Below are 16170 nucleotides of genomic sequence, written 5' to 3'. Positions count from 1 at the left end.
CCACGATTTTCGTATCTGCTTCAGGGTTTACAAAAATAATCCGATCCAGATTTTCTAGCTTTGTAGGAATCCCCAAGTTTAGAACAAGTAATGTGCTTAAAATTAAACATTTGACAGTTTTTTCTAAACAATTTGGGGGAGAAAGAGATCAAATGTTTAAATTTGTTAATATCTTCCAGAACGATAAATTATTACCTTGTCTTTTAAATCATCGTTAAGGAATATTTGTAGGATCATCCATTAAGCTACTCCTGCCCATGGGATTTTGGAATATTCCCTCCGCCCTTTAATACTCACATTGCTTTCTTTTTCGGGGCGTCCCTTAATATTTCCACTGCTCTATAAATGAATTTTTTTTACCAATATTATATTATTTCTCACACTTACCTACTAACCCATTTACACCCCTACTTCCTTCAAAAAATCATTTAAAAATTCACCCCCCCTCACCACTCTCCACCCCTTATACATATCCCACTAACTATATTAAAAAAATACCCTACTATCAACTAACACCCATTAAATTAATAAGTAAATTCAAGTGTCTTAAGCTCCGCACCGGTCAAACCGGTGTGAGTATTAAGGGACGGAGGGAGGGAGTAAAAACTAGTGGAGTTTGCTTCTCGGACACACGAATGATTATTAATACGTCGTACTATACGATGTAGCTGCCTGAATAAACCCGATTCGAAGGACATCTTAATATATTGACCTCAGGCCTGGCAAACGGTCATTTGGATCGGATTCGAATCGGGTACATTCAGATCGGATCACTTTTACTTTTGTTTGGGTACGGGTATGAGCCTGATCCATTCGGATTTATGGTTTAATTCGGTTTTTTGATAGTCAGATCAAGTCTTGTTTGTGTTAGGACTTTGAATTAGTATCGGATTTCATCAATGTCGAGTTGGTTCATATAGGATAGGGTCATATCAAATCGGGTTCTTCGGGTTTTTTGAATTAGACTGGATTCTTCGGGTTGGAACTTTAATCAGGTTATTTTGCTTTAGATTTGATTGTCATCAATGAAAACATTCAATTGTTATTATCATGTAACAATATTTCTTAGTACCAAATAATAGCAATATTAAAAAATAAAAATATTACAAGTACTAACTTGTGTTATCTAGTTTAAACTACTCCGTATTGGTAAATTTGAGTTGCTCTTCTATTCGGATTGGTTTCTGGCGTTTGGTTCGGATCGATATCGGGTTTTTTCAAATTTTATGGTTATTTTCAGATCATGTTACTTCGGTTTCGGGTGAAGATCGGTTTGGGTCGATCCGGATCAAATCAATTTCTAGCCAGTCTTTTGGATCGGATCAATTTAGATTCTGGGTCAAATTAATTACATCGGTTTTTCGGGCCGGGTCCCTTTTCCCATGTCTATTAATCACTTCCATACTAATCATAAATAAATGTAGCAGTGTTTTGAACAATTGGTTGTAATTTGCCACAGCTTTTGAACAAATAAATGTAGCAGTGTTTTGAACAATTGGTTGTAACTTCCCACAACTTTTGAACAAATGTCCAGCATCATTATATCCATTCCAATCTGAAGCATGAATCAGTAGTCAGTTACTCAAACAATCAGAGAAGTCCTTGGCATTTGTAGTAGTACCAGTCCTCTGATCTCATTAACTAACGTGCAGAAGGCAGTTAACGAATTGGCTGGTTGAGAATGCGTTACGTATCAAAGTTCTTGCAACCTAATTCATGTGTTGACGACGAACTAACATTAAACATATTTGATACGTTTAGCCTTAATTTTCGACGAACTACCATTAAACGTAAATATTATTCCCAGAACTGGAAGTTGCTTGCTGTTCAGTTGTTCCAACTAAAACTTTCAATTCGGTGCTTTTAGGAGGATTTGTACCTAATAATAATAATTATTATTCATTGTCAAAGAAATTAAGGGGAGAGATTGATGAGAGGAGAGAATACCATGTATTATACATTGTATCTTAATTCTCAAGTATAGTTGTATGGAAGTAGACTCGACCTCTTTGCTAACCTTCCATTGAGAATTAAACTACGGTCTCTACTCTCAAAGGTAGTTAAGCTAAGCTTAGCTCATGCACTCAAAATATGATGTGAATCATGCTCCCAAAGGAACATAAAACTCATAGTAAAAGAACAACATTAACACTAACATTAACGTATACTTCAAAATAAAATAAAATAAACAATGAACATGAAGGTAACATATGTATGTACGTCCTTTAATTTTGAATTGTACTCCCTCCGGCCCTAATACTCGTACTGCTTTTCTTTTCGGGTCATCCCTTAATACTTGCACCGCTTCTATAAATGATTTTTTTTTTTTTTTTACTAATATTATATTATTTCTCACGCCACCTACTAACCCACTCCCCAAAAAAAATCATTTAAAAATTCACACCCCCACTACCCCTTACACATTTGAGGCAGGCTACATAGCTAGTGGACAACGATAAACTGACCCATACCCAGGGTAAAATTGTATTTTCGCTTCATGAGTTGAAAAGTCAAACAAATTAGTAAGTATCGGCAATATGACAGTAGTTGATACAACAATGACAATAGTTTAATACAAAAATGACAGTATTTATGCAAACGATGATAATACTTATAAAATACTTGTATACATATTTTTACCCATTCATTTAAAATGCAACACTTTTATCCATTCATTTAAGTGGTCCCTTTACTTTTTTTATTTCATTACACTTGTATACATAATTTTCTTTTTTTTTGGGTGATTGTGACAGTATTTTAATACAACAATTACAGTATATATACAACAATGACAATACTTATATTACCGTTGACAGTATATAACAAGTTAGCAACACTTGTACATATTTATTTATTTAAGGGTGGGCCATCTTTCCAATTTATTTTTTTTTTTAAAGGGTGGATATGGGTCAGTTTATCGCTGTCCACCAGCGATGTAGACTACCTCTTATACATTTCCCACTAACCATATTAAAAAATAACCAACTATCAACTATCACCCATTAAATTAATAAGTCAATTTAAATGTCTTAAATTCCGCATCGATCAAATCGGTGCGAGTATTAAGGGACGGAGGGAGTATGTTTCAACTTTTTGACACAAATCATGTACGTTTGATTTCTCGTGTAAGACCGGCCTAATTTGCAAAAAAAATGAGAGAACATACGACAGTACTCCGTAATTAGTAATCGGTACAACAATATAACATACTCATTAATTTATATCAAATACAAATCTAGTAAAATAATAATCATTATACACATTAACTTAGATAGCAAGTTTTAGGAATAGAGGACGAATCATCTTCTAAAAAATAGGTACTTTGACTATTCAATTTGTTAATCATGTTAAAAATATACGAATTGGAACTTTAGATTTATGCTTGAAATTGCAACCGATATATATATATATGAGACGAATTTGGGTCATTAGTTACCAAATTATATTTCAAGTTCTGAATTCGATCGACTTTAAAAAGAAAAATCAAGCCAACTTCTTGACTCTGGTTCGTTTAGTGAGTTTATACTGGACCATTTTTAAGATTTTGTAGAACCAAAATGCACTCACTAGCTGTAATCCTGTTGCCATTGCCTGGATAACAAAGAAAATTAAGGACGTTAAATGTATAAATATCAACATATATGCAATGTCATTAATATTATACACTCAAATACATACCTTGATTAGGAGTGGGTTGTTGGCAGATAGAGTAACAAAAAATAGATACGGACCTCCTACCATTCTTGCAACTGAAAATGTTAATGCAAACAATATCTGCCACATAAAACAAACAAACATCACTATTATTATTAATTGGCCATGCAACATTCATTTAAAGTGGTACTCCTTAATTAGATAGTATCTCCACTAACAAAGACATATTTGTATAGTTGTATGTATGTATTCATCAATTCCTGATTTCCTTTTTTTTTTTTGGCCAAAATATGGGAATTTGTCCAAATATCAATTTTGGCTACATGAGCCCATCTGTAAAATGTAACCATCAACCCTATTATATCCTACCTCCGTTCTAAGTTCGTTACGCTTACTATTTGCACGATTTTCAATGCAATATTTAATCACTAATATATTTAATTTTGTATGTAAAAAATAATAAATTTTGATATTCTGAAAATACATAACGAGATTAATCTAACAAGATCTTACATTCTAATATTTTGATGTACATAATAGTGAGAATTTAAGGTCAAAGTTTTCATACTTTGGGCACATATTCCAAGTTGTAAAGAACTTTCAGTAACGGACGTAGTCTATAATGGGTACACTATCAGTACTCCGTAATTAACACGTACCACTAACATGAAATTTCAAATTAAATCACATGATTTGTGTGTCTTCAAATAGCATAAAGTTATTAAATCTATTACTACATTGATTTTTCCTTGGTCACGAGTGGCTTACGACTGATCAAATTGTAATTATAAACTGACAAATTCTTGAAATTTTGGGGAAAAAACTCACATCAGCAGCCAAATTAAGATCAGTGTCCTTGTAGCCAATTTCTTTGAGAAACTCCCTTAGGTGTAGAAATGGACTTGATATCTCTGTTATGAACAATGCTGCTACCATCTCTGATCCACACTGCAATTTCCAAACTTAACCCGTCAAAACAAAATCACGCATTTTCAGTTGTAATTATATTGAACATAGCTTTAAGAATTACCTTTTGGTATGAGAGACCAGCTGCAATTCCAATAATGCTGACCAAATGATGAATTGTGTTATCAAGATTGGATTTTTTGTCAAATTGAGAACATATCAGATCATATATCAAATATCCCACTGTTACTGCTAATGTTTGCATCTACATTACAACAAAAATTAAACAAATTAATATTACAAGTTACAACCGGCTGTATAATCAAAATTGTCGTACCTGTTTAGGAGAAGAACTTGAGTTTAATGGACAAACTGGGCAACTCCAATCTTCAACAGTTTGAGAAGCTAATATCACAGCTAAAGTAGCATGAGTTGTTGACACTATTCTGTTGCAAAACTCAAACGAGTAATTTGCAAACAATTTTCTTGTCAACAAGAAAAGGGTAGTCCATGAAATTACTCCCACCATTATTAAGTTAATCACATATTCTTCCATTCTTTTTTTATTTATTTTTCTTAGTTTTCTGAATTTTGGATAGAGAAAGAAGAGATAGAAAAGGCCAATGAATGGAATAGTTTATGTGGAGGAGAGAAAAAAGGCAAAATTTTGATGACACTCCTAAAAAGTTAAACAAAGGGGTTGACAAATGAGGTCAAATTATATAGTTGAACATTTATAACAAGAAATTAATTAGGGTCTATATTTGATTGATTAATTAATTAGGTTTAATGTGGGGGATTGGTTGGTTGGTTGGTTGGTTGGTTGGATAGATGGCTAGCAATTAAAATGGTGTTTGTACAAGTTTGTACGCATGCATCTCATGTTGCATTTCATGGCTTAATTTATGGGTGCGGTTTGTTCACTAGCTTATGTAAATGTAGAAATTTGTGTTCAATACACTTACGCCACGTTTAGTTCACTTTATTTCTCCTTATCTAATCTGATCTGATATGATTTGAATTGATCTGATCTTAACTAATTTTGTTCTGATCTAATCTGATTTGAATTGATCTGATCTGAACTTATTTTATTCTGATCTGATCTGATCTGATCTAAACTTATTTTTTCCGATCTGATCTAAATTGATTTTTCATAATTAAGACTTAAATAACAAAAACTACAACTATTAATATTAAATGATTTACATGTAAAATAAATTTTATTCAAATCTATAATATTTTTATAGTTACAAATATTTATTTGACTTTAGTCATTATTTAACTATTCCATATATTAGATAGACTTGGGCATGGTCTAGATGCATGGAGATGGGTGGGATTTGAATTGAGTGGAGCATCACCCACATTCATCCACTCCATCCGCTCCATCTGTCACCCGATTTATTCATCACCCGTATTCCGTCCATCCATCATCAGCGGGTGAACCGGGTGGATCGTGTGATATTCGGGTGAAAACTATTAACCACTAAAAAAATCACCACCTAATAATACGTATAATAATTAATAAAAAAAAAAGAAGCTTACATGCCTACATTTACTTCCGAAACATATAGTTACTTATCATCACGCATAATTTATACCAATTTTTTTTTAACAAACAATAACTTTAATAAATATAAGTATAAATATAGCAACACCTTTTATGTTTAGAATATAAATATACAAAATAAATGGGTGACGGGCCGAGTAATAACGGGTGATGGATATATAAAAAAACATCACCCAGATCCGACCCGCATTCATCACCCGCTTTTCATCCATATAATTCAGGTTTTCATCCGTTTAATTATAGCGGGTGACCGGGTTAGTGGTTCATCCATGAGATATTTTCATCCCTAGTCTAGATAGATCTGTTCTAATTTGGACATGATATGGACATACCGGTTTTGATATGGACATAATAGTTCTGACTTGAAATGTAATACCCCGAAATTTTAAATTCGATTTATTAAAATTAAATATATTTATTAACTTGATTTCGTTTTAATTAAATTACGAATAATCGAATTTCGTTATTTTAATCGTTTTTACGATTTATTTTCAACGATAAATTTATAAACTGAAAATATTTATTTTTCGTTAACGATCATTTTTAAGAAATTATTTTAAATAAACATTTCTATTTTTAGCAATTTCTGAAAATTACAAACAATTTCTGAATTTTGCCAAAATTGTGAATTTATTAAATAAAATAAATAAAAAAAAGGGGGAAAAATTTCTGCTTTATTCCCCTTGCTCTCCACGCATGAACCAGGAAGTTTTGACTTCCTCTCCTTCCCTCAAATCATTCCATGTTCAATTGCTTGAGCCCCAAGGCCTTCCCCCTTCTAGAATCCTTTCAAAAATTACAAAATCCCTTCAATTTCTGATAAATTTCAATACCCAAAATCAATCCACAAAACTGAAAACAATTCTTCCTTGTTCTTCCTAAAATCGAACCACCACCACCTCCGGCAGCCACCACCACCACCGTCCACCGTCACCCACCTTCACCACCTATCAGTCGCAAACGCCCCCAACCACCCAGACCACCATCCACCACCACACACACACCCGCACGAACCCCCTGCCCTCCCCTGCCTTTCTTCCCCTCCTTTCCTTCGCGGCACCACCGGCCCCACGCCACCACCACAACCACCACACCACCAGCACCACTCTACTCCTCCGACCACCATCAACAACCACGTCCACCAAACCACCGCCCAGAACCACCCCGTCGTCCTCCCTCTCCCTCGCACCTTCCCCTTCCCCTGCTTCCCCTGTTTTGCACCACCACCCCTTCCCCTTTTCGCAACTCCCCCGCCCTCAGCCACCATTAAACACCACTGCGCTCCGCCTGCTCGCACCGCCCCACCAAGCCCGACCACCCGAGCAACCCGAGCCAACCGCCACCTTCTTCCTTCCCCTCTCCTCTCTTCGTGCCCCCTCCCCTGTTTCTTGCGTTCCCTTTCCCAGAAACCCAAAATAACCAAAATTAGATTTTTAAAGCTTTAATTTTATTTTCCTCCAACCCATATTAAATTGGGCCAACTAACCATTTGGGCCTTTGGTAAGACCAATCTGAATTTTCAGATTTTAAATTTAGCAATATTTATGTTTTAATAATTTTTATGATATAATTATTTACTAATAAATTGTTATTATTTTTCAGGTTTAATTATCAAATATCGATTTTATTAAAATAAATTATCTTGGATTAACAAAAAAGAAATTTAAATAAGATTTTCATGAAAACCGGTTTATGAAATAAATATATATTTCGATTAAAATTTCGATTAATAATATTTTCATTAAATTAAGAAATTATATTTATATTAAAACTCGTTATTTATAAAATTCATTACTTATAAAATTTATGATTTATAAAATATTGATTTTAAATTATTTATCGATTTAGTACTAATTCAATGATTTAATATTTTGAAAGAATTGGACTCGGAGCTCGGGACGAACCAACCAAAGAAAGAAAAACCCTTAGCAAAGTCGTGGAAGTGAGGTAACGGCTATTGCTAGTACCCGCAATCCCCTTATAAATGTATTATGAAATTATGACGTTATGATTGGATTTATGAATTAAATGTTTTGACATGTTTTATGGATTGTGGGAATGAATTATGATATGTTTGAATTATTCTTTATAATATGATTTGATTGAGTTTTCTCATAAAATGGTGTTTATATGATGCGTTGAATAAAATGATGTTTTATGGATCCCAGGATCTAAATGATGTTTTATGATATAAAATGAGTTATGTTATTTCAACTGAAATACAAGCCAAGGCTTGGTAAAAATTACATACAACATGATAAATGAAAGTGAAAGACATAGTTTGTCTGGCGGTATATAAACTACCATCTTCCTATCTATCGGTCATGCATGCACCACGGACACCTGTCCGCCCATGGATTACGAGCCCAGGCTCCCATGGTTTATGAGCCCAGGCTCGGGGCCCAGGCCCATGTTACGATGATGAGCCCAGACTCTTATGGGCCCAGGCCCAGTGGAAAATTCCTTCACGGTTCGTACTTGCCGACAACTAGCATGTTAAATTGCAAAGTTTATGAATGAATTGATTATGATGTTTTATTAAATGTTTTACTTATTCTATTCTCCCTGTGTTATTAAATAAAATGAATTGAAATGAATTTACGCTGCTAGAATAGTTCGTTACTGAGTCTTCGGCTCACCGTTTTGTTTTCCGTTTTAGGTACTGCGGGGGATGATGGACACGAGTAGTGGCGAGGAGTTTCACTTTAATATTATCCACCTAGTTTATGTTTACGGTTCTAATAGTTTAAAAATTTTAATTAAAGACTTTTTAGTAAGATATGTACTTTCATTTTGGTAATATAAAGGATTATTATATATATTTTGGAGTATTTAAAGGCTTATGATTGATGTTTTCCTTGTAATTTCCGAAAAGGAAGTTACGGCTGGTAATGTCCCGACCAATTAGGTTAATTCCGCTGCTAATTATGCTTTAATTATTGAATTAGAGGTCGGGGCGTTACAGTTTGGTATCAAGAGCAAAGGTTCTGGGCCATAAGTGCTAAACCTTACGGGTTTTCGCACGAATAGAATTCATTAGGCTTTAAGTAAAGAATTTTAAGGAATGAGTTAAAAAGAATTTTCTAAAATCCTGCTAAGTTAAAATGAATATGAGTGTGAGTGTAGGAACGGGATCAAAGGGTTTATTTTATATTATTATTTCGCTTCAATCTGATAGGATATGTTATGCAGAATGTCGACCATTGATGCTATCAACGATGTTACCAACGGAGCTCGCAACGAGCATCATGTTCACAATGATAACGACATTACTCACGAGGAGTATGTCCATGTTAATGGCCATGAGGAAAGGATGGAACGATTGGAAAATGTGAGTGCAATGTTGGCCAAATTAGTCCATGATTCTCGGAAAAAGAAAGATGTTAGTGGGAACGAGAGCGCAACGATGTTCAAGAACTTTTCGTCACTCAACCCACCATCCTATGATGGCAAGCCCGATCCAGTTGAGTTTGAGCATTAATCAGTTGTTTGAAACCCTGCAGTGCCCTGAGAAATGGAGAGTTGATTTCGCAGTGTTTTACTTGACGGGTCAAGCAGGATTATGGTGGAAAGTTAACAAGGAACGAAAGAATGGGCCTGGATTTGGTTGGAACGAACTACAGAAGTTAATGAGAGACAAGTTTTATCCACCATCCTTGAGGAAACAAAAAGAAGATTAATTTCTACACTTGCAACAAGGAACAATGAGCGTGTTGGAATACGCAAATAAGTTTATGGAGTTGTCAAGGTTTGCACCAGACTTGGTGTCGACAGAGCAGTCCAAGATGAATCGTTTCGAGCAAGGTCTGCACCTTAAGTACCAGGATAGGTTGTCCACTCAGAGGTTTACTTCATACCAGGATATGGTTGATATTGCAGCTAACGTAGAGCGAGTGGTACTGCTTCGAGAAGCGAAGAATGTTGGGTATAAAAGGAGAAATGAAAACCAAATTCAAGGAGGAGCAAAGAAGCCTAACTAAGGCTATCAGGGAAACCAAAGGAGGAACGATGTTGGAAACAAAGGGCGAGGTTATCGTGGAAATCAGAATAATAGGACACAAGAATGTGCCAAGTGTGGGAGAAGAGGCCACATCCAGAGTGAATGCCGTGTAGGATCGAACACTTGTTTTCGATGTGGGAGCCATGATCATTACATCAGAGATTGTCCGAAGCAGGTAACCCCAACCACGAGAGGACCAGTTTCAACTAACAACGATCGTGGTCGGAACAACAACAACGCAGGAGGTTCAAACCGCAACCCACCCCGACCACCGCCAGCTGGAAGAGTTTTTGTGATGAGACAGGATGAGGCAGATGAGAATGATAATGTTATCACCGGTACCTTCTCTATCCATTCTTTACCAGCCCATATTCTTTTTGATTCTGGAGCTTCACATTCCTTTATTTCTCCATTGTTTGCAAAATATTTAAATTTGAAACCATGTTGTGACTTTCATGCTATAAGTGTTTCCCTTCCTAGTGGAGAAATTGTGAAATGTAGAACCATGTATAAGGATTGCCCTATTGTAATAGAGAAAGTTGAGTTTCGAGCAGACCTAATAGCTTTTGACCTATCTGAATTTGATGTAATCTTGGGAATGAATTGGTTGACTAAGTATGAAGCTAACCTAAATTGTTCGAGGCAAAGTGTGACCCTTATAACTGTAAGGTTATGATTCATATGACAAAACATAAATCATGCGGAAAAACCATAAAGCCAGGAAAGCATATTATTTACACATAATCATTTAGCATAGTTTAGATGCATACACTTTGTTGCGTGCCCTCCCTAGCTGCGCCCGAACCGAACAAGAACAAGTCTTTAGGACTCCAAGTGTCGTCCCTCCGTAGATAGTCCACAGCACATCTGGATCCGCCTTAAGCTTGACCAACTAGGATCGCCCTTAAGGTACTTAGAATTTTCGGCTATTGTAGGCAATTATATGACTGAATTTTTGCTCTCAAAAATCACTTTGAATACTTGAATAATCGATATAAATTATGAGCCCTTAACTCATATTTATAGACCATGGAATAAGTAATCGAATCCTACTAGGATACGAATTAATTAAATTAGAATCCTAGTAGAATTCTTATTTAATTAATTTATCTTTTAGGATTAGGAATTTTAATCATTAAACAAATCCTGTACTCTTTAGGTTTCGTATGTGAACACAAACTCTACACGAGCATGACCCGCAAGCGTGCAGGCCATGCCCGCGCACAGCCCACACGGCCGCTCGGCCCACGCGAGCTACAACAATGCTCGCAGCCCATTGCTGCGCGCGCTGCCATGGCCTGTTGGGCCTGGCCTTGCGCTGGGCCTGACGTGGCCTTGGCTGTTCGTGTGGCGCGCTTGGCTTGCTGGGCGATGGCCTGGGTTCGTGCTGGGCCCTCGTCCGGCAGGCCTCGTCCGATGCTTATTCGTACGATACGCTTCCGATTAAATTCCCGGTTCCGGAATTCATTTCCGATACGAACAATATTTAATATTTCCGATTCCGGAATCAATTTCCGTTTCGAACAAATATTTAATATTTCCGTTTCCGGAATTATTTTCCGATTCCGATAATATTTCCGATTCTGACAATATTTCCGTTTCCGGCAATATTTCCGATTCCGGCAATATTTCCATTTCCGATAATATTTTCCGATACGTACCATGTTTCCGTTTCCGGCAACATCTACGACTTGGATAAAATTTATATTTCCGATACGATCCATATTTCCGTTTCCGGCAATATCATCGTTTCCGGAGTATTCATTTCTTGCCTGTGACGATCTCAGCTCCCACTGAAACCAAGATCCGTCGATTCCGAATATCCATAGATGGAGTATTTAATGCCATTAAATACTTGATCCGTTTACGTACTATTTGTGTGACCCTATGGGTTCAGTCAAGAGTAAGTTGTGGATTAATATCATTAATTCCACTTGAACTGAAGCGGCCTCTAGCTAGGACAATCCCAATCTTGCGATCTTGAGATTAGACTTCGTTTGATAGGTGATTACCTGAGCGTTGCCTTTATAGCCTCCTTTTACGGTGCGACGGTTGGTCAACGTCAAAGCAACCAGTTCTCAAAACAAGTAATCTCAAATCACTCAGGTATTGAGGATTTAGTGTCTAATAATTTTAATGAAATTTACTTATGACAGATTTTCATCTCTTACAGTAAAGTTTCATAGGTCTTGTCCGATACTAGTCTTCCCAAAGTAAGTATCTATGCAAATGATTATGACATTGCCATGTCCACATAGTTCAAGAAACAGAACTACTAGTCATCTTGCATTCTAATCGTCTAACGTTTTCTATGCGTCCAATTTTATAGAAAACTCCGACTAGGGACCATTTTCAACCTTTGACATTCAAGTTCACTTGATAGACATTTCTTAGTCACAGGACTGGTCCTGACAGTCTATCTTGAATATATCGTCAAATTGAAGGGACTCATCATTTAATAAACCACAAATTAAATGGAAAAATGAATTCTCTTCATTTATTTTGAATGATTAACCAATAATGTTTTACAAAGATTTAAACTCTAAAACTTTAAAACATTAAACAGGGATATCAAAGCCATTCTCCAATATGCTTGATTCCCATAGCTGCAGTGTGCGAGTTGTGCTTAGGTTTAGTCAATGGATCTGATATGTTGTCATCAGTTCCAATCTTGCTTATTTCGACTTCATTTCTTTCAACGAACTCTCGTAGAAGGTGAAATCTACGAAGTACATGCTTGACTCTCTGGTGGTGTCTAGGCTCCTTTGCCTGTGCAATAGCTCCGTTATTATCACAATACAAGGCTATTGGTCCTTTAATGGAGGGGACTACACCAAGTTCACCTATGAACTTCCTTAGCCATATAGCTTCCTTTGCTGCTTCATGTGAAGCAATGTACTCCGCTTCAGTTGTAGAATCCGCAATGGTGCTTTGCTTAGCACTTTTCCAGCTTACTGCACCTCCGTTGAGGCAGAAGACAAACCCAGACTGTGATCTGAAATCATCTTTGTCGGTTTGGAAACTTGCGTTCGTATAGCCTTTAAAAATTAATTCATCATCTCCACCATAGACCAGGAAGTCATCTTTGTGCCTTTTCAGGTACTTCAGAATATTCTTGGCAGCAGTCCAATGCGCCTCTCCTGGGTCTGACTGGTATCTGCTCATAGCACTGAGTGCGTACGCAACATCCGGGCGTGTACATATCATAGCATACATTATTGAACCAATCAATGATGCATATGGAATCCCATTCATTCGTCTACGCTCATCAAGTGTTTTTGGGCACTAAGTCTTGCTTAGAGTTATTCCATGAGACATGGGTAGGTAGCCTCGCTTGGAGTCTGCCATCTTGAACCTATCAAGCACCTTATTGATATAAGTGCTTTGACTAAGTCCAATCATCCTTTTAGATCTATCTCTGTAAATCTTGATGCCCAATATGTACTGTGCTTCTCCTAGATCTTTCATCGAAAAACATTTCCCAAGCCAAATCTTGACAGAGTTCAACATAGGAATGTCATTTCCGATAAGTAATATGTCGTCGACATATAATACTAGGAAAGCAATTTTGCTCCCACTGACCTTCTTGTATACACAAGATTCGTCTGCGTTCTTGATGAAACCAAAGTCACTGACTGCTTCATCATGAAGGAAATAATGCCCTTGGTCCAAGTATGCATTCTATGTTAAGTCTAATAAATGCGGTTCAGTATTAATTAACGAGTTAATAATTCAGTGAGATCAAGTGAGCTGAATGCCTAGCTAGAGGCCGCTTCAGTTCAAGTGGAAATAATGATATTAATCCACAGCTTACTCTTGACTGAACCCGTAGGGTCACACAAATAGTACGTAAACGGATCAAGTATTTGATGGCATTAAATACTCCATCTATGGATATTCGGAATCGACGGATCTTGGTTTCAGTGGGAGCTGAGATCGTCACAGGCAAGAAATGAATACTCCGGAAACGATGATATTGCCGGAAACGGAAATATGGATCGTATCGGAAATACAAATATTATCCAAGTCGTAGATGTTGCCGGAAACGGAAACATGGTACGTATCGGAAAATATTATCGGAAATGGAAATATTGCCGGAATCGGAAATATTGCCGGAAACGGATATATTGTCAGAATCGGAAATATTATCGGAATCGGAAAATAATTCCGGAAACGGAAATATTAAATATTTGTTCGAAACGGAAATTAATTCCGGAATCGGAAATATTAAATGTTGTTCGTATCGGAAATGAATTCCGGAATCGGGAATTTAATCGGAAGCGTATCGTACGAATTAGCATCGGACGAGGCCCGCTAGACGAAGGCCCAGCACAAAGCCAGGCCATCGCCCAGCGAGCCGCACGCAACGCACGCCTCGACCAGGCCCAGCGCAAGGCCAGGCCCAGCCAAGGGCAGGCGCGCGCACGCAGCACCGCACATGGGCTGTGCGCTTGTCGTGGGCCGCAAGGCCTGCGCGGGTGCACGGCTTGTGCGATGCGTATGCCGGAAATCCTAATTCTATTGGGATTCGTGCGAAGATTAAAATCCTAATCTTATTAGAATTGCTTTGTTATTTAGAGTCCTAATAAAGTTCTAATTAACAAATCCACATCCTAGTAGGATTACAATTCCTTTTCCATACCTCTATAAATAAGGGCCTAGGGGTCATTATTTATATATAAGTTTTCAAGTATTCAAAACTAGGATTTTTAAGCAGAAAAATCAGCCATAACTCTTGCCCATTTTAGCCGAAAATAATAGTACCTTAAGGGCGATTCTAGTTGGTCAATCTTAAGGCGGATCCGGACGTGCTGTGGACTATCTACGGAGGGACGACACTTGGAGTCCTAAAGACTTGTTCTTGTTCGGTTCGGGCGCAGCTAGGGAAGGCACGCAACAAAGAGTATACATCTAAATTATGCTATACGATTATGTGTAAATAATATGTATTCCTGGCTTAATGGTTTTTTCCGCATGATTTATGAATTGTCATATGTATCATAACCTAACAGTGGTATCACGAGCCTCTTATTATTTTCATAATCTAAATTGCATGAACATGGTTAAATATTACAAATTTGCAAGAATTAAAAGGGGTGATTAATTTTCGTAATTGTTAATTAATTGCAAATTGCGTTTATTTAATTATACGGACGCAGTTTTTCGGCAGTTTCTTCGTTACTCATCCAAATCGAGTGATTTTTCTGCCGAACCCAGAATTCTCAAATTCGAAGACTAACTATGACTTTTCGAAGGTTTTAGTTTTTCGAATGCAAAATTTCGTAAATTTAAGATGTTAAATTAAATATTTGCGATTCTTGTTGATAAATCTTGAATTTTTGATTGACCTACTGTATATGTTTAACAAGTCTGAATGCCTAGCCTTGTTAATTATGCAATCTAATTTGTAATTATGATTAATTTGTTGAAAATTAGAATAATTTAGAATTAATTTGATTTTCATAATTAATTATAATTTAATTAGAAACCTATGATTAAAAACCACCATAAAAATTGTAAATTTATGATAAATTTTAAATTTTATGACCTAGGCTTGAATCCATGATAATCGGAAATCAATTGAATAATAAATTTTCAATTTTTCGCCCTAAAATTATGAAATTAATATTATTTATCAATTTGTCATTAATTTTAAATATAAATTTTAAATTTTTATGCGATTCGTTCATATAACTTGCACGCACAAAGCAATGGACGCTTCGTGTTACCCTTAAGGGGTGTTGTATAGTGCGGGCATGCGACGACGAGCAAGGGAGCTCGTCGCCCGTGCGGCACGAATGCAATGAGCAGGGGCATAGTGCACGAGCACAAGGCAGCAGCCCTGCCTTGTGTCGTGTGCCACGAGCTATGGATGAATGGGCATGGGCGAAGGCAAGGCATGGCAGTCGCGTGTGGGCAGCAAGCGAGCTGCGCCACAACGCGCACTGCCTCGCGCAAGCGCGCGTAGCCTCGCGCGCAGCGAGCGCAAGCTCGCGTGCCACGAGCGCTGCGCCCAGCGCGCAATTGCTCGCGCGCAGCG

General features: G+C 36.9%; 1 protein-coding gene across 1 annotated transcript; it reads right to left on the bottom strand.

Annotated features, from left to right (window-relative positions):
- Positions 1-3181: 3181 nt before the first annotated feature.
- Positions 3182-5264, bottom strand: LOC110790566 (uncharacterized). Its single transcript, XM_021995345.2, has 5 exons — positions 4898-5264; positions 4685-4825; positions 4483-4602; positions 3679-3774; positions 3182-3591 (listed from the first exon to the last, which is right to left on the bottom strand). Exons 1-5 carry the CDS (start codon positions 5114-5116, stop codon positions 3484-3486), a joined length of 684 nt encoding a protein of 227 aa, XP_021851037.1. The 5' UTR covers positions 5117-5264; the 3' UTR covers positions 3182-3483.
- Between the last annotated feature and the right edge of the window lie 10906 nt (positions 5265-16170).

The sequence above is a fragment of the Spinacia oleracea genome, chromosome 2, assembly GCF_020520425.1.
Source record: "Spinacia oleracea cultivar Varoflay chromosome 2, BTI_SOV_V1, whole genome shotgun sequence".
NCBI lineage: Eukaryota > Viridiplantae > Streptophyta > Magnoliopsida > Caryophyllales > Amaranthaceae > Spinacia > Spinacia oleracea.
This window is presented reverse-complemented; position numbering and strand designations above follow the sequence as displayed.

Bases quoted from the DNA above. Each gene is read 5' to 3' on its own strand.
- LOC110790566 (XM_021995345.2), bottom strand. From the start codon at position 5,116: ATGGAAGAATATGTGATTAACTTAATAATGGTGGGAGTAATTTCATGG. The intron at 4,826-4,897 runs GTACGACAATTT...GTTGTAATGTAG, and splicing joins CAAGTTCTTCTCCTAAACAG to ATGCAAACATTAGCAGTAAC. The intron at 3,592-3,678 runs GTATGTATTTGA...TTTGTTATCCAG, and splicing joins ACAACCCACTCCTAATCAAG to GCAATGGCAACAGGATTACA.